General features: G+C 41.3%; 1 protein-coding gene across 2 annotated transcripts in view; it reads left to right on the top strand.

The window, feature by feature from the left end:
- Positions 1-19,909, top strand: part of BAALC (BAALC binder of MAP3K1 and KLF4) — a 130,347-nt gene extending 110,438 nt beyond the window's left edge. The window contains exon 3 of one of the 2 annotated variants that reach the window (XM_073632081.1): positions 13,826-19,906. In XM_073632081.1, coding sequence (XP_073488182.1) covers positions 13,826-13,936 — 111 coding nt within the window. In that variant the 3' untranslated portion in view covers positions 13,937-19,906. Of the gene's footprint in view, positions 1-13,825 lie in introns of both variants that reach the window. The other variant, XM_073632082.1, reaches the window with a different exon arrangement.
- Positions 19,910-20,248: the final 339 nt, after the last annotated feature.

Below are 20,248 nucleotides of genomic sequence, written 5' to 3' on the forward strand. Positions count from 1 at the left end.
ATCGGAATTTCCGACAACGGATTTTGTTGTCGGAAAATTTTATAGCCTGCTCCCAAACTTTGTGTGTCGGAAAATCCGATGGAAAATGTGTGATGGAGCCTACACACGGTAGGAATTTCCGACAACAAGGTCCTATCACACATTTTCTGTCGGAAAATCCGACCGTGTGTACGGGGCATCAGAGTGCTCCCAGTGCAGGTGATACCAACACACAACTTCTCAGTTAAATCTTCCCCTTCTCTGGACAATATGTGTCAAGTGGGGCACATCTACACTGTATTCAGGAAACACTTCCTTGACACAACAAGCAAAGCAATGATATCTCTCATTTCTCTCATTGGCATACACCAGCCCCAGGTTACAAATGTACGCCACGCTTTTCACATATTTATCTGTAAAAAATGTTTAAAACCATTTATCATCTTCTTTCCACTTCACAATTATGTGCCATTTTGTGTTGGTCTATCACATAAAATCCCAATAAAATACATTTATGTTTCTGGTTGTAACATGAAAAAATGTGGAAAATCTCAAGGGGTATGAATACTTTTTCAGAGGATTGTATCTGAGTTAAATTTTTTACTATTTTTTACTATTACATACTTTTCAGGAAATATTGTGGTGAGGTCTTGAATGTTCCTATACCTTCTCACCTGTCCTAGCCATTATATGATGGTGGTAGGGAGTGGTTGGGGGATTCTATTTCCCCTTTTGGGATTTTGATTTAGTTGACATTAAAAATTAAGCAGCAAACAGCAATAAGTGCTCCAATGGGAAAAGCTTGGTTGGGAGCCCTATGACATAAGCACATTTCTGCAAAAGAGTTCAACCCTTTCCTCATACTTACAAATACAAGAATTACAAGATTTACCCTGTGAGTTACTGCCAAGCCAAGGATTGTGTAAAGTCTAAGTCCATATCTGAAACTAGGAAAGCTGAGATCGTTTATATATATACAGTATATGTATACTAAAAAAACTTAATGGACATCTCATGAAACAAGCAGGAAGCTGGAGAGACAGATTGGGACTTCCCATGGAAGTTGTAAGTTCAAAGAAAACCTTTTTAAAGTATACCAGTTTTGGGAAAAAAAAAATCAGTTGTGTACTTTAAACCCTTTCATGACTAAGCCTATTTTTGAAATTTGGTGTTTACAAGTTAAAATCCGTATTTTTTGCTAGAAAATTACTTAGAACCCCCAAACATTATATATATATATTTTAGCAGAGAATCTAGAGAATAAAATGGAGATTGTTGCAATATTTTATATCACACGGTATTTGTTTTACGCCGCAAATTTTTGGGAAAAGGGACACTTTCATGAATTAAAAAAAAAAAAACAAACAGTAAAGTTACCCCAATTTTTTTCTATAATGTGAAAGATGATGTTACGCTGAGTAAATAGACACCAAACATGTCACGCTTTATAATTGCACGCACTCGTGGAATGGCGACAAACTACGGTACCTAAGAATTTCCATAGGCAACGCTTTAAATTTTTTTTACGGTTACCAGGTTAGAGTTACAGAGGAGGTCTAGTGCTAGAATTATTGCTCTCACTCTGACAATCACGGCGATACCTCACATGTGTGATTTGAACACCGTTTATATATGTGGGCGCAACTTCCATATGCGTTTTCTTTGCTGCACGTGCTCGCGGGGACGGAGGCACTTTAAAAAAAAAAATTTTTTTTTCTTATTTATTTGTTTTTTTTTATATTTATAAATTGTGTTAAAAAAAAAAAAAAATTGATGACTTATATTGCTGTCACAAGGAATGTAAACATCCCTTGTGACAGTAATAGGTGGTGACAGGTACTCTTTATGGAGGGATCGGGGGTCTAAAAGACCCCCGATCTTTGCACTTCAGAGTATTCAGATCGCCGAAAACAGCGATTCTGAATACTGTGTATTTTTTTTAAATCGGCGCCATTGGCAGCCGAGTAAACGGGAAGTGACCTCATGACGTCGCTTCCATGTTTACAATTAAAAGGCTGGAACGAAGCCGCCCACAATTTCGTTCCAGCCCGCCCCCAGCCGCCGGAGGCAGCTGATTGGTCACCGGGCCTTCCGATCGAACAGGAGGCCCGGTAAGAGAGGCGGGAGGCGGCAGGAGGGTGGAACGTCCCCTCCCGCTGCTCCGGTATAACAGCCGAGCGGCTTTTAGCCGCATCGGTTGTTATACTCGGGTAGCCGATCGCCCGCTGTAAAAAACGGTACTGGGATGATGCCTGCAGCTGTGGGCATCATCCCGGTATAACCCCGGAAAGCCGAGTACGCACATCTGCGTACGCTCGGCGGGAAGGGGTTAAATGCTAATTTGAGTGAAATGATCCTTTAACTTTGAATAATTCTGTAAAGAAAATTCTAAATCGCCTTCTTTTCTCTTCATCAGTGCTTATGTACTCAATTTAGCAAAAAACATACATTCCTTGCATATACCGGTTAATAAACATGTTAAAAGCCTGTTCATTGACACATCTCATCTTGGTTAATTAGAAAATGTGCTCTTTACCATGAAATTATCTCCAGGTTCAGTGTCTCATATATAATTTCATGCTTTGCCTACCAAAGGGTGGCAAACATTAAATTTGTGCGAGACACTTATCTGGAACTCGTCTCTCTAATTTAAAAATGTGAGAATTTTTTTTTTTAATTGTGCTTTTATTATAATGTCTTTTTAATGAGCTTGTATGTTTTGATAACCAAGTGCAGCCTGAACCAGGTTCAGTAGGTGTCAAGTTCTGCATTTACACTAAAATTTGCATAATGATATTAGTCATAGTTATTTTCTTAAAATGTAGGCTATTAGCAGTAAGATAACCTATTTAAGTCTACTATGCTCTTAACTAAAGTCATGATCTTTGAAATCTGAAATGAGTCAGAAGTAACAAGGTACTGTACTTGTAGACACGATAATGCAGTCAGAATGTCTGACAACAAAACTAGTGATATTTCCAACATGCATAGCATTAATGTGTATGCCTCATCCAAACATGCATGTTTTTTTGCATATAGTTTTCGCTAAGGTATTTGATACTGTACCCCATAAATGCTTAATAAAAAAATTAAGATCTTTTGGCACTGATAAGATTATTTGTTCCTGGATAAAACAACTGGTTACAGGAGTACACCCAGAAAGTGGTGATTAAAGTGGAGGGCCACCCTAAAATAAAAAATAGCATTAGAATTTGAAAAAAAAAATTGAAAAAAAAATGTTTTAACTTACCTGAAACAACGAGGCCATTCACAAAGCGCCGCACGACTCGCGCATGCGCAGTAGGAAACGGGCAGTGAAGCGCAAGGCTCCACTGCCTGTTTCCCTTAGTTAGGATGGAGGCCACAGTGTTTGTAGCTGCTGACTTTAAAAAAAAAAAAAAAAAAACGGCCAGAACGCCACTAGCATAGCTTCTGAATGGTCTGAAGTTGTAAGCAGTGTACCCCAGGACTCTGTCCTGGATTCAATTCTGTTCAACTTTTTCATAAACAATATAGAGGTTGCAATAATGTAGTTCAAACTCTGTGTTTGTTGATGCAAAGCTAAGGAGGGCAATAACTTCACAACAAAATACTGTATACAGCTTTACTAAAAGACCATATATCATAACATCCTCCGACAGTCTCCGATAGTACATGACAAAATCCATAAATACAATTAATAAAAACTTGCAAAATGTTTTATTACAATAATTAGTTTTAAAAGATTGCCCTCAAGGGCTTACAAAGGTGAAACACCATACATAAAAGACTCACTTGAGGGTACAGTGAGGCCACTAGTTGGTCTATGCTTTTTGCAAGATAACCTGCTTAATCAGGATCCTTTAACCTCAGAGATGTCTGCAATTGTCTTTTGATGAGAAACATTGAATTGTAAAAACTGTAACTGTAAACTGTAAAAAAGGGGAATATATATTTTTAAGACTCTGACTGTGCAGACAACTAGGAAAAGCTTCTGTAATTCTATTTGTGGAGTGAAACTGTGGAACAGTGTCAATGTGCAGCTAAATAAATGTCTAAGCAAAACACAGTACAAGGATGAAGGTGTTTGAACTATCATTGTGTGTTTATTGTTTGTTTATTAATATTGTTATTCATTTTTTTTTTTTTTTTGCACTACCTTTAGTTTGGTCTGCGTGTGTACTATATGTGCATGTATGTATGCATATATCCCTGATAGCAAGCAATTGTGCTGCAAGTTTGAAAATGACTTGCTAAGGTATTGCTAGACTTGCCAGGCTTCACAAGCTTGTTGCACAATTGCAGCAAGTCCACATTGCATGACTCCAGATCAAAATTTTTTGCAAACATTCTGCAAGTCTGCTGCAAGTTCTGGTTCAGTTATGTTGTGCAATAGTCATCCCACCACAGAGGTCACTGTGGCTGAATTTTCATGCTGTAGACTTGCAGAGCTCTTGCTGTAGACCAGGGATATGCAATTAGTGGACCTCCAGCTGTTGCAGAACTACAAGTCCTGTGAGGCATAGCAAGACTCTGGCAGGCACAAGCATAATACCCAGAGGCAGAGGCATGATGGGACTTGTAGTTTTGCAACATCTGGAGGTCCGCTAATTGCATATCCCTGCTGTAGACCCACCACTGCAACTTCGCTCTTGCTAGAGACTTGCCATGCAAATTTGCTACAAATTGGAAAAGTGCCAACTAGAACTTGTGCTTCAAGTGCTCTGCAAGTGGACAACTTGCCAGTGAAAATGTGCAGCAAGTTAACAGACTTACAATTCAACTCTGCCACAAATGTGTGGCAAGTTATCCTTGCTATCTGGGATGTGTATGTCTGTGTAGCTAGATTATTGGTAATTAGTATATTATATTTATTTGTTTTGTTTTTACATGTTCAAAATAAACTAAAACTAACTAACTAAAAACAGCAAATAGAAGTGAAATTTACAAATAGTATATACAGTACATTTATACAAGTCAAATTCAAGTCCTTGAACCACTGTCCAAAACAGCGATAAACAGGAGAAGGGAAAATGACAAAGAAGGAAAAAGAATTATAACTTATGTTATGGTATATAGGGATGGGCGAACGGTTCGGCCCGAGCATGAGTTCGGACCGAACTTTCGCTGTTTGGAAGTTCAGCAAATAGCCAAACAAACGGGTCGTTCAACCGTTTGTCGCCACCCCCCCCTGCGCTGAACAATGCATTGCAAGCCCTGATTGGCTGAAGCACAGAGCGTGTGAGATTTGTGATTTTGGCGTGGAGAGAGATAGAACATGACTCTGTTCAGTGCTATTAGTTAGTTTGTGTGCTATACTGTGCTACTTTGCTTCAATTATCACTGTAGAGTATTAGTTTAGTGTGAGTGTAGTGAGGAGGACTATCATTCAGCTTTGCATAGTGTTCAGCTAGAGTAGGGACAGCTCAGATAGTTTCACTGTAGTGTAGTGAGACCGTGTCATTCATACATACATTAGTGTAGAGTAGGGACAGCTCAGATAGTTTCAGTGTAGTGTAGTGAGACCATGTCAGTAATCTTTACATTAGTGTATATCTAGAGTAGGGACAGTTCAGATAGCGTCAGCGTAGTGACGGTTGAACACCGTCTATCTGATTGCGTTACTGCCAGTTTAACGCCATTTACTTCTGTGTGCGTTACTGCCAGTTTAACGCGATATAGTTTTGTGTGCGTTACTGCCAGTTTAACACAATATAGTTCTGTGCGCGTTACTGCCAGTTTAACGCCATATAGTTCTGTGTGCGTTACTGACAGTTTAACGCCATATAGTTCTGTGTGCATTACTGCCAATTTAACGCCATATAGTTCTGTGTGCGTTACTGCCAGTTTAACGCCATATAGTTTTGTGTGCGATACTGCCAGTTTAACCCCATTTACTTCTGTGTGCGTTACTGCCAGTTTAACTCCATATCGTTTTGTGTGCGTTACTGCCAGTTTAACGCCATATCATTTTGTGTGCGTTACTGCCAGTTTAATGCCATATCGTTACTGCCAGTTTAACGCCATATAGCTCTGTGTGCATTACTGCCAATTAAAACGCCATATAGTTCTGTGTGCGTTACTGCCAGTTTAACGCCATATAGTTTTGTGCATTACTCAGTGGCGGCTCGTGAACTGTGGGTGCACGGGCGCCGCCCCCCCATCCATGTGCCGGTCCCCTTTCAGGACGCCAAACGCATGGATTCCTATGGCGGGGGCGGGAGGGGTTGGTACTTTTTGAAGCACCTGATTAGAGCCAGAGACTCATTTACTTCTGTGTGCATTACTGCCAGTTTAATGGCATATAGTTCTGTGTATATTACTGCCAGTTTAATGCCATATAGTTTTTTGTGCGTCACTGCCTGTTTAACGCCATATCATTTTGTGTGCGTTACTGCCAGTTTAATGCCATATCGTTTTGTGTGCGTTACTGCCAGTTTAACACCATATCGTTTTGTGTGCGTTACTGCCAGTTTAATGCATTATTGTTACTGCCAGTTTAACGCCATATAGCTTTGTGTGCGTTACTGCCAGTTTAACGCCATATATTTCTGTGTGCATTACTGCCAGTTTAACGCCATATAGTTTTGTGCGTTACTCAGTGGCGCCCCATGCACTGTGGGCGCACGGGCCCACCCCCCTATCCATGTGCCCAGCCCCTTTCGGGACGCCGGATGCATGGATTCCTATGGCGGGGGTGGGAGGGGGTGGTACTTTTTGAAGCACCTGATTAGGTGAAACTAGAACAGCACCGCACCCACACCTAATTTCTTCTCAGTTCAGCTTTTTCCACTTCGGTGGTGATTGCATTTGTGGAGGCAGCAGTTCTGAACCACTTTTTTACCTACCCCCATTGCACGGATTCATCATTATTTTCCTATTTATACGAGCTTGAAAAAAGATACAAGTCCATCAAGTCCAACCTATGTGTTTGATTATATGTCAGTATTACATTGTATATCCCTGTATATTGTGGGCATTCAGGTGCTTATCTAATAGTTTTTTGAAACTATTGATGCTCCCCTGCGATACCACCTCCTGTGGAAGGGAATTCCACATCCTTGCCGCTCTTACAGTAAAGAACCCTCTACGTAGTTTAAGGTTAAACCTCTTTTCTTCTAATTTTAATGAGTGGACACATGTTTTGTTAAACTCCCTTCCGTGAAAAAGTTTTATCCCTATGGTGGGGTCACCAGTACGGTATTTGTAAATTGAAATCATATCCCCTCTCAAGTGTCTCTTCTCCACAGAGAATAACTTCAGTGCTCGCAACCTTTCCTCATAACTAGGGATGGGCCGAACACCCCCCCCCCCCATTCGGTTCGCACCCGAACATGCGAACAGGCAAAAGTCTATGGGACACGAACATGAAAAATCAAAAGTGCTAATTTTAAAGGCTTATATGCATGGTATTGTCTTAAAAAGTGTTTGGGGACCTGGGTCCTGTCCCAGGGGACATGTATCAATGCAAAATAAAGTTTTAAAAGGGCCGTTTTTTCGGGAGCAGTGATTTTAATGGTAACGGGGGCTTCCAGATTCCGATAAGCCCGGGCAACCGGGCAAGGGTTGTGGGGATGAGGCTCTTCTCCCCATCAACATGGGGACAAGGTGCTTTGGGGGGCTACCCCAAAGCACCCTCCCAATGTTGAGGGCATGTGGCTTGGTACGGTTCAGGAGGGGGGGCGCTCTCTCATCCCCATCTCTTTTCCTGCGGCCTGCCAGGTTGCGTGCTCGGATAAAGGTCTGGTATGGATTTTTGGGGTACCCCACGCCTTTTTTTTTTTAAATTTTGGCACGGGTTCCTCTTAATATCCATACCAGACCTGAAGGGCCTGGTATGGAATTTAGGGGGACCCCCACGCATTTTTTTTTAAATTTTGGTTCGGGGTTCCCCTGTGGGGGAATCCCATGCCGTTTTTATCAATAAACTTTTATGTGTATTGCCGGACTGACAATTCATTATAGCCGCAAGTAGCATTATAGCATTTTGCTGTCAGACATTTCTAAACATGGGAAACATGCGCCACTTTACAGGCATATTATAGACACCCCCCAGGTAGGAAATTTAAAGGAATTTTTTCACTTTTATTGTTTCACTTTAAGCATAGACTTTTAAAGGGTTTTCCGTGGCTTTCAAATTTGCCGCGAACACCCCAAATTGTTCGCTATTCGGCAAACGGGCGAACAGCCAATGTTCCAGTTGAACTCATGTTCGACCCGAACATAATGCCCATCCCTTCTTATAACTAACATCCTCCAGACCCTTTATTAGCATTGTTGCCCTTCTTTTTACTCACTCCATTTCCAGTACATCCTTCCTGAGGACTAGTGCCCAGAACTGGACAGCATACTCTAGGTGCAGCCGGACCAGAGACTTGTAGAGCGGGAGAATTATCATTTTATCTCTGGAGTTGATCCCCTTTTTAATGCATGCCAATATTCTGTTTGCTTTGTTAGCAGCAGCTTGGCATTGCATGCCATTGCTGAGCCTATCATCTACTAGGACCCTCAGGTCCTTTTCCATCCTAGATTCCCCCAGAGGTTCTCCCCCCCAGTGTATAGATTGCATTCATATTTTTGCCACCCAAATGCATTATTTTACATTTTTCTACATTAAACCTCATTTGCCATGTAGTTACCCACCCCATTAATTTGTTCAGATCTTCTTGGTTTCCACATTCTGCGGAGAAGTTATTGCCCTGCTTAGCTTAGCATCGTCGGCAAATACAGAGATTGAACTGTTTAGCCCATCCTCTAGGTCATTTATGAATGAATTAAATAGGATTGGTCCCAGCACAGAACCCTGGGGGACCCCACTACCCACCCCTGACCATTCCGAGTACTCCCCATTTATCACCACCCTCTGAACTCGCCCTTGTAGCCAGTTTTCAAATCATGTACTCACCCTATGGTCCATGCCAACAGACCTTATTTTGTACAGTAAACATTTATGGGGAACTGTGTCAAATGCAGATGCACCACGTCTACGGGCCTTCCTTTATCTAGATGGCAACTCACCTCCTCATAGAAGGTTAATAGATTGGTTTGGCAAGAACGATTCTTCATGAATCCATGCTGATTACTGCAAATGATACCGTTCTCATTACTAAAATCATGTATATAGTCCATTATCATCCCCTCCAAGAGCTTGCATACTATTGATGTTAGGCTAACTGGTCTGTAATTCCCAGGGATGCATTTTGGGCCCTTTTTAAATATTGGTGCTACATTGGCTTTTCTCAAATTAGCTGGTACCATTCCAGTCAGTAGACTGTCAGTAAAAATTAGGAAAAATGGTCTGGCAATTATTTGACTGAGTTCCCTAAGTACCCTCGGGTACAAGCCATCTGGTCCCGGTGATTTATTAATGTTAAATTTCTCAAGTCTAATTTTAATTCTGTCCTCTTTTAACCATGGAGGTGCTTCCTGTGATGTGTCATGAGGATAAACACTACAGTTTTGGTTACTGAAGCCCCCCGATTCCCTCATGAAGACTGAGCAGAAGAATTAATTCAATACCTTCGCCATCTCCTCATTCTTTGTAACTAGATGACCTTCCTCATTCTTTATGGGGCCAATATGGTCTGTCCTCCCTTTTTTACTGTTTACATACTTAAAGAATTTCTTGGGATTTTTTTTGCTTTCCTCCGCTATGTGTCTTTCTTGTTTATCTTAGCCGTCCTAATTGCACCCTTACATTTCTTGTTGCATTCCTTATAAAGTCTGAATGCTGATCCCTCAACCTTGTATTTTTTGAAGGCCTTCTCCTTTGCTTTTATATGCATTTTTACATTGGAGTTAAGCCATCCAGGACTATTGTTCGCTCTTTTAAATTTATTACCCAATGGGATGCATTGGCTAACGCCCTTATTTAATATGCTCTTAAAGCAAACCCATCTCTCCTCTGTGTTCTTTGTTCCTAAGATTTTATCCCAATTTATGCCTTCTAGCAAGGTTCGTAGTTTAGGGAAGTTGGCTCTTTTGAAATTCAGTGTCTTTGTATTCCCCTTATGTTTCCTATTTGTGTGATTTATACTGAAGTCAATTGACCTGTGATCACTGTTTCTCTAAATTGCCCCATATTTCCACATCTGTGATCAGGTCTGTATTGTTGGTAATCAGTAGATCCAGTAACTTTTTTTCTAGTTGGTGCGTCTACCATTTGACCCATGAAATTGTCCTGCAAGATATTTAGGAACTGGAGAGCCTTAGACGAATGCGTGGTTCCCTCCGCCCAGTCTATGTCTGGATAATTAAAATCCCCCATTATGATAACACTTCCCATCCTTGCTGCTAATCCAAATTGTAATAGGAGATCCGTCTCCCCCTCCTCCCTCAGGTTAGGGGGCCTATAGCATACACCCAGTATTATTTTCCCCTTAGCTTCATCCCTTTGGAGCTCTACCCATAAGGATTCCACCTCCTCCCTAGCTCCCTTAATGATGTAATTTCTCACATTCACTTGTACATTATTCTTGATATATAGGCATACCCCTCCCCCTTTTTTATCCTCTCTATCCCTGCGATAAAGGATATACTCTCTGAAATTCCCACAAAATCCAAATCCTCCTCGTACAACAGTATCTCTAGTTCACCCATCTTGTCTGCCAGGCTCCTGGCATTGGTGAACATGCCACATAGTTTAGACCGGTCGCATACTATCCTCTTATTGGGTGTTCCGAGATTGCAAGTAGGACTTGTTACTATACTTACCTTGGGTTTATGTGCTTTAATCAACCTACCAATAATGCCCCCAATACTACCCTCTGGAATATGGTCCATGCTGACTATCTCTACCTCTGGGCCCTCCCCTCATTGCCTAGTTTAAAAACCCCTCTAACCTTTTGGCCATCTTTACTCCCAGCTGATCTGTACCCTCCTCATTTAGGTGCAGTCCGTCCCTTCTATAGTACTGGTGATCGATTGAGAAGTCGGCCCAGTCCTCCAGGAACCCAAACCCCTCCTTACTACACCAGCTCCTCAGTGACTTGTTTACTTCCCTAATCTCCCTCTGCCTTTCTGGTGTGGCTCTATGTAAAGGTAGTATTCCTGAGAATACTACCTTGGAGAACTTTTTCCTCAATTTAGCTCCCAAGTCCCTAAAAACGTTCTTTAGGACACTCCATCTGCCTCTGACTTATCCGTTATGTGCTGAACCCGAGCGCCCAGTAGACAACATACAGTTCCGCGCTTGAGGTCTTTGTCACAGATTACCCTCTCTGTCCTTCTAAGAATTGAGTCCCCTACCACCAGAATCTATCTTTCCTTTCCCTTCGCTTCCCTCCCACTCTCACTGGAGGAGTTCTTCCCCTGGCAGCTAGGGGAGTCCCTCAGCTCCAGCAGTGCTGGTCCCAGAGTGGTTTCACCAGTGTCACTCAATGGAGCGTACTTATTGGGATGCTCCAGCCCTGGATCACCCACCCTGGCACTTCCCCCTCTACCCTTCCTGACTGTCACCCATCTACTCTTTTCTAGTGCCTGCACCTCTTTGTCTCCACCTGCCTCTGAGCTGGCCCCTCCCGGAACATGCTGGGTACGTTCCTGGCTCTCCTTTAGTATGGAGCGTCTTCTCAGTGCTGACAGGTGCTTCCCCAGATTCAGAACCTGGGCTTCCATTACCTTATGAAAATAGTCTCAATTCAGTAAATACAATAAAAAATTGCTAGTAAATATGAAAAAAAATCTTAAAACAAACATATTTTTGAAATAAAACATCTGACAATACTATGCATTCATTAGAATAAGTCAATGTATAAATACCTGCTAATAACAAAATTCTAAAACATATAAATTCATATCATAGGAGAGTAAATTTCTTATAATCCTTTGTCCATTCAGTACACAAATGAGTAGAACTTATAAATTATCAGTTTGACGTGTACTCTCCTATGATATGAACTATAAAATGAATTTATATGTTTTTAGTTTTTTTATTAATATAATCATCATCAGATATGTGTACCTTAACTTATCATATACTTTTTATATATGCATAGTTTAGTTGGATGTTTTATGCTAACATATTTTTAAAGATGTTTTTAGACTTCCTAACAATGTTTTTAAATATATTTTTTGAATTGATACCCTTTTCATAAGATGTCTTTTTTTACTCCTATGTTTGAAGTATTATCAGTAATTACCTGAAATGATACACATTATTTTTAATAACCACCTCTCATTATTCTCCTCTGTACCCTTTTATTTAGCTATAGTTTGTACTACACCATCTATGGTGGCCATCGTGAATAAATGATCTTTTTAAAAGAAGCCCACACATTTTCTGATCAGTGATTCCTGCATCTTTGTCTTGTTAAAGACTACATCTGCATGCCACTTTACGGGTATATTTTTTACTATTGATATCTGAAAGCTGCAGTGCTGCTATGGGACTTATTAAGGGAATTTGTGACGATTATACTTCATGTGCAAATACTGAGTTGCAGATATGTACTTCTGTGGAAAAAGGAACAGAGGTGCCTTAGTCACTTGAGCTCTGAAGAGACTCTCCAATGCAGTACAGTGTCAGAAGCAGAACATCAAGTAAGATGAAGAGTCGTGTTCAAGAGCGACTTCAGAGTCCAATTTTCCTCCATTTTTTTCTTTTCTTCACACCTACAGGAATTTACATTGATGCATTAAAGCAAACTTGTGAGCATTTTGTTTTCAAAACTATACAATGAATAGCAGGCACCTCTAAGTGCCAGCATGCACCATATTACCTTTGTATATTGGCCCTGCCACCCTGAAAGCCCAAATACAAACCCACTTTGTAGTCTTCTTGCTCTAACTCCACAATGCTTTGCCATGCACCTTATCATTGGTACATCACTGTGATGGACAATCCTACTAACAAAAAAAAAGGCACATGTTGGAAGAGACTGATTTTTGGAGGTTCTGCAGCTCAGCAAATTTCACTAACATGCTCATAGGTAAAATTTAGAAGTCAAGTCCAGCCAAAATATTTTTTTTATTAGAGTGGGAAAGAGGAACTTCTTTCAGGTTTTTGACTCCGACATGAACCCACAAATAGCAATTCTAATATACAGTTTTAAGAATTGATGATGACCTATAGAATCAATACTCAATTCAGGAAGTGATTAAATACAGCGAATGTGAGCTGGTATATTTAGTATATAAAAAACATACATGCTTTTCTGGGGATTTTTTTGCCTTCCTCTGGATCAACTGTGGGTATAGGATTGGGTATATGAGATTGTATGATATTTTTTATTTATTTTTTTTTTTTTATGGTTGAACTAGATGGACTTGTCTTTTTTCAACCTGACTAACTATGTAACTAACTATGTAACATTCCAAATGTGTGATTAGCTGTAAAAATAAGTCCTTCTGTATCATTTCTGCATCATACTGTACATTAACTGTCCAGGTTTTTTTTTTTTTTTTACATCTGCCCAATATAAGTGACCAGTTGAAGCCATTTCCCCCATACTGCAAATCTACAATGCTAACTATAAAGGCTAGCCATACATGATTCATGTTTTTCCTTCAAACAGCGGATTGAATAAAAAGGAAAAAAGAGCCTTGAACGCGTGGATGGGAGAATCCTCCCCACTGAGCTATTTTGACAGCTGGGAGCCTTCCCTATCATCAGAATACCATGATCAGTTTTGCCAGCTATAGCCAGTAGCAATGATTTTTTGTGAATAATCTGACAGGCTGGTTATACACAAGTCGACCAATAAATCAAAATTTGATCAGCCCCTGCTGAACCAGCTGAGTTTAAATCCATGTATGGCCAGCTTAATTCTGCTCATGTACGGAACTGCATCTGCATCCTTTTTTTCTATGTAATGCATCAATTATCTTACTGTCTGTCTCATTATGAACTCATGTTTTATTTCTGCAGGCCAAAAGAGACAGCAAACGGATCCCTAAGAAAGAAGTGACAATCAACTTATCAAAAAACATAAGGCAGATGGATACGGACGGGCGCATTACAGAGAACTGCGTCAATTAGTGCTGAACAGAGGAACCCTAGAGGGACACTTTAAGAATCCTTTGAGCACTTTCATTACAGAGCTGAATGCCATTAGGAGAACAGAATCTTCAGAGAATTAACTAATTATTTCACAGAGGTGTTTTTGGCTCTTTTGCAAGTAGATATACGGAGTGGAAGTTAAAAATGGAAAATGAAATAGAGGCCCTTGAAGGAAAAACATTCAGCAGCATTGGGAAGATGGGAGTACGGTACACTATGGCTATAATCATAGACAAACTGAGGCACATTGCATATCATTAGGCTTCTATAGATCTTTGTAGTCTAAAGCATACTTCAGTGAGCGAAGGGGCGACGCTCAGAATTATTCTATCAGTATGAAAAACAAAGCATCTGAGACTTCTTCCTTTAATAAATCTTATTTATATATTCTGCTTTGCCGTGTCTTAGGGAAACAATTGCCTGATAACCAAAAGAGCGGTGCAAGTTTTATATTTTTACTATATTTATTTTTGTTTTTGCTGCCCTTTTTGTTTCAGGAGTTAATAGGAGAGCTTGGTATTGTGATTTGACTACTCCTGTAGGTTGCTGTGTATTTCTCAATGGCTTGAATTCTGCATGCAATAAATTACAACCTTGGACGCTAAGCCAATTTTTCTGCATACAAGAAGCTTATGGTAACACCTACTATCTGTGACTTCCAAACCTTTATGTGCTTTTAGGATTTCTAATCATGAAAGAAGGTTGGGCAAAGAGTAATGTAGAGGTCACTCAGGATGGACCTGTCTAGACATGTTGCCTTTGCATTAATGATGAAAGCCAACATCAGTTGTTCACAACTCTGGTCTACAGGGACCAATATTATAAATAATTATGTTCCATTTTCTCCACGATCACTCAAGGAGAGAGTTTGTTTTCTAATAATTTTCCCATTGGGATTAATAACGTATTCTGAATCTACAAAGTCAGTTAATGATGACGTGCCCTTACAGGCTAATTTTATTGTTCTTCCCCCTTATTTCTAATGACTAAAGCTGGCCATAGAAATTTCGGTTCAGCAGGGACCAGCCGAGATTCAAATCATCTATGGGCAGGCTGATTGTACCCAAACTGATCCATCAGTCGACTGGGGTACAATCAGCATGTCAGATTTTTACATGCGATTATTGCCAAAGGCTATACCCCGCTAACAATAATCACTATGATCTCTCGGCAGGGTTGGCTGCCCATGCCACCCTGGCCGGGAGAACACAATAGCGCCTTGGGAGGGATTCCCCCATCAACACTGACTGTGTTGATGGGGAAATTCAGTGATTTTCTTTCCTATAACCCAAGGTTGCAGTAAAGAAAATCACATGAAATGGCATGCCTTAGTCTCCACCTATTTTTAGTTCCTTTTGTTGCATTGCCGGAAGTCCAGTTCCATCTTTAATCAAACTGCGACTTGCCCATTACCCTCAACCCTCCCAAGCTAAACTGCACAATACCTCCCACCGCAGTAATTTCTTGGCTCCTTACTGGTGTAGTCTCCTCAGTTGTTTACATTCTCTCCAGTGAAATTCTCTGCATCATTGGCTGCACTTGTGCAGTTCCTCTGTATATTGCACCATAAAGCTGTCATTTAAAACCTAACTACATTTTTACTGTCCCTTTAAACAGTTCCTTTGGGACAAGCTGGCCCAAGCAAATTATTTACTTTACTAACAGGTACATTCCCTGAGCACACTGTATTAACTGTATGTATACATGAAATACTTGAAAGATCATGGACTTTGTAGGCACCAGAGTTCACCAGATTTTTTAAAATTCATAATTGTATTACAAAGTTTCTAAAACATAGACACGCATTAAAATATCACAATGTGAGTACTGCCTGAATTGCATTATTCACAACATATACACCAGGACCCATACCCTTGTAGTGTATGAGCGCCAAGAGTTTACGGATGCCAGTATCTAGGAGGGCTTAGTGTGAGTGGATGTGGCCTATTCAAGCTCTACATTTTTCGCACGCCAGTGCTTTCTTGGGAGCTTAGCCTCAGCTACATACGATATACAGTGTTGTGTTCCGGCAGTGGGATGGGAGCTTCCAATGGAACTCCCAGAGAAAAATAATCCTAGTAATTAAAGTAGAAAGATATGGGTCTGGGTATCAAATAGCAAGGAAGGAAGATCTAAATGTATGATGTCCACAATGGTGCAGTTTTCTGTTTCTTGTAAAATCACTTTCTTTGTGTCACAATATAGGAGGAGTTTAATGCAGTGTAAGGCCCCTTTCACACGAGGCGGACTCCGTTTCTACAGAGCCCGCCTCGGTCCGCCGGCTCAGCGGGACATCTGTCCGTTGATCTCCGCTGAGCCGGCGAATGACAGGTCCCTCTCTGCTCACTGAGTGGGGAGGGGCTTGTCAGGCGCCGCTGCTGCCTATGGAGGGATCGGATGAAAACGGACAGCGTGTCCGTTTTCATCAGATCTCACCCGATCCGATCCGCCAGCGACGGACCTGGACGTAGAGCCATCCGTGTGCTTTTAGCGGATCGGACGGGGTCGGATGTCAGCGGACATGTCTCCGCTGACATCCGACACTCCATAGACTAACATGGAGCGCCCGTTCAGGTCCGCCGTCAAAACTGACAAGCGAACCTGAACGGTCCGATCGTGTGAAAGGGGCCTAAGTTTATCCTTTACCTTGGATGTCCAAATTGTTGCAAAATAGACAAGTTAAAAAGAACTTTTGGTTTATTCGATCTAAGGTCAGCCTAAAGCCTAACTTCATGTGCAATGCTCCTTTAAATAGTTTGTTTGGGCCAAGCTGGCCCAAAGTAACCATTTACTGCACTAAGAGGTACCCTCAGTAGCCTCAGTAGCCTCAGCTATATACAGTATACAACTCTGTGTTCCAACAGTGAGATGGGGATTTCCCATTTCTCTCCTGGAAGAAAATAGATTTTGGCTGAGCACTGGCTGAGGCAGAGATTGTGATGTCATGCACCTGTCTCTCTACCTCATCCAAACAGAGGAAGCTTTGTATTCATCCATAGAATACAAAGCTTCCCATGAATGGCTGAGCAGTCCTTAGTCTGACTCTGACCCCATCCCACTGCCAGAACACAGAGCTATATACTGTATGTGGCTGAGGCTACATACAGTTAGTACAGCTTGGCCCAAACAAACTATTTAAAGGGACATCAAAAAAAGCTGATCTTAGATCAAGCCAACCAAAAGTTCTTCTTGACTTGTCTATACTGCAACAGATTTGGACATCCAAGGTAATGGATAAACCTACACTGTAATAATACTCCTATATTGAGGCACAGATAAAGTGATTATACATTAAACAAATAACTGCACCATTGTGGTCATCATCCATATGGATCTTCTTTCCTTGCTGTTTGACATCCAGGCACATATCTTTCTACTTTAATTACTGAGATTAGCCCATATCTGAGGTTAGCCCAATTATCTATATCTGTGAAGCATATCTTTAGTCTCAGTATAGAGTGGGGATGCTCAGATTTGTCTCCATATTTCTCACAATCAAGTACTGCAAGGGTTTGTGATCATACACCAAGATTTTTCAACATTTTAACAAATCCTTGTGGTTGCCTAGCAATGATAACCTTTTTTATTTTCATAAAAAAATAAAATGGTCCTGCATCTGTAGGTTAACTACATATGATATATAAATTGTGTTTGATCCTGGGGTGCATGATCTAGAGAAACCCGTGCAGGTCCCTTACTGACAGCATAAATGTACATTGATGTTTGGTTACACCTCTAACACTGTGATTCCATATGCACAGTTTCTGGGCTAACAGAGTTGATATAATATTAGTTATAGACCCAATTTTACTCTATAAACAGTGTGCTTGCTACTGAACAAGCTGATGTAAGTGGACAGGACATTGCCTTTCACTGCACATGGAAGGAGCACTTCCTGTACAGTTCAATGAGTCCTGCAAACAGCATCAGATCAGCAAGTGCATAGCTAGAAACCTATGTACTTTAGCGTTAAGCACAAAAATATAGAAAAATCAAAAGAGGAACAACCTTTTACCCCCTAATATTTTGCTAAGGGCCATGGCACATCTGCAAGCCCTGTCAGCCATACTGTTGCTGGTGGGTTGTCACTAGTTATAGGATTGCTAAAAAGTGCAGCGAAAAAACTTGCTTCCACAGTGTCACTCCTTTGCTAGCCAAATTTGCAGTGTCTGTCCCTTATTCACAGAAACACTGCAGAATGTCACTGGTCTTTGGCTTATTGAGGGCAGGTGGGTATTTCTCTGCCCTTTAAAGCAAACACGTTGCTGGCAAGTTGTTGTCAGTAATAGAATTGCAAGTAAGACATGGCTCTTAGGCCCAAGCCTTTGTGACTTTTCCACTGCTCTGGTCCTGTTTTACACAACCTAAAACCTGGACTTCAGGCAGATATAGAAGCACCACTTAATCCAGTTATATATTCATTGAAAGTCAGTAAATGTATTTAAAAATCAACCAATGTGCAATTTATCTTGATATCGGCCTCCTGTAATCCAACTTACAGATTCACTGAGACTGGGAGAGTCAACACTGTGAGCGAATCAGATTGTAATACAATGCATATGTGCTGGCAGGAGGAGAGAGAGTGAGCAGTGTGACCATGACTCATCACTGTGCTGCTCCTCCTGCACTGTCCAGTCAGCAGGCTGGGGTTATGTACTTTACCAAGCTGTGATGCTGCTGCTGCTGCATTTGGGGTTGATGATTTGGCTGTCTGGCAGAGATGTCTGTATCACAAGGCTGGCTGAACAGTTATGCCGCGTACACACGGTCGGACTTTTCGTCTACAAAAGTCCGACAGCCTGTCCGACAGACTTCCGGCGGACTTTCGGCGGACTTGCAGCAGACTTTCTAACGAACGGACTTGCCTACACACGACCACACAAAAGTCCGACAGATTCGTACGTGATGACGTACACTGGACTAAAATAAGGAAGTTCATAGCCAGTAGCCAATAGCTGCCCTAGCATGGGTTTTTGTCCGTCGGACTAGCACACAGACGAGCGGATTTCGGGGTCCGTCGTAGTTACGACGTAAAGATTTGAAGCATGTTTCAAATCTAAAGTCCGTCGGATTTGAGGCTGAAAAAGTCTGCTGAAAGTCCGGAGAAGCCCACACACGATCGGATTACCAGCCAGCTTTAGTCCGTCGGCGTCCGTTGGACTTTTGTAGACGAAAAGTCCGACCGTGTGTACGCGGCATTAGGCCTCATTCACCCAAGCGTACTACAGCATACACCCAAGAAATGGCTGTGTTTACCTGCACGGGGATGCACCAAACATCTGTGGAGTGTTCAGGCACTCCTATGCATGCCAAATGAGACACAGCGGTTGCACACGCCTTGCCTGCATGGGAATGTATGAAACACCTGTGCATTCCTGTGTGTGAAAACGTTATGCTCTCTCGAAAGTATGCTGTAGTATATCCTTGTGAACAAGGCCGTATGTATTTCAAAACTGTGTTGGCTACTTGCCTGGAGTTTAGCTTTAAATGGCTTTTCTTGACAAGCCACAGAAAGTCTAAATACAATGTGCTCCCCTCTATGACCCCTCTTTAAACCAGCCAGCAGTTGAAGAGCTAAAACCTTCAATGCGGCTAGTCAGCAGGATGTTTCTGGACTTGAAGTTGCCCAGCTTAAGGATTAACAGGTTGCCCATGTCTACTATAAACCCCCTCTTGCACTTAAGGGGTTAAATAACTCTTCTGAAGGGCTATTGTAATGTCAGGATGCATATCAACCAGTGCTGTGAAACATTTGTATGCATCACTCTTTCATTCTTCCTGTGATTGCCTTTGTGTTGGATTTGTCCTTGCTTTCTTATCCTTGAATCCTTGATTTCATCTTCTGAACTTTATTCATAGAGCTCCAACCTTGTATAACAGGGCTATGAGGCAGGTCATTAGTCATTGTGGTCTGTATCTTTCTTTCCCGGATTTGTTTCATCTTATCCAATGCTTTTATGATATTTTAATAAACTTTCTTCTATTCAGAAAAGTAGTTTGACTCTTGCAATTTATCTGTTCTCCTAATGTGTTTTTTTTAAAGGTCTTTAAAAAATAGTTTTTTTTTCCGCACTTATTAAAGTGATTCTAAAGTCAGAAGTTTTTTTTTTATCTTAATACATTCTATGCATTAAGATAAAAAAACCTTCTGTGTGCAGCAACCCCCCTCATCCCCCCTAATACTTACCTGTGCCCCATATTGATCCAGCAATGGTGCATGAGAGTCTCGGCTGTCCAGGACTCCCCTCCTCATTGGCTGTCAGTTTAGCCAATGAGGAGAGAGAAGGGGCG

This window comes from Aquarana catesbeiana, linkage group LG05 (assembly GCF_042186555.1).
Source record: "Aquarana catesbeiana isolate 2022-GZ linkage group LG05, ASM4218655v1, whole genome shotgun sequence".
Lineage (NCBI taxonomy): Eukaryota > Metazoa > Chordata > Amphibia > Anura > Ranidae > Aquarana > Aquarana catesbeiana.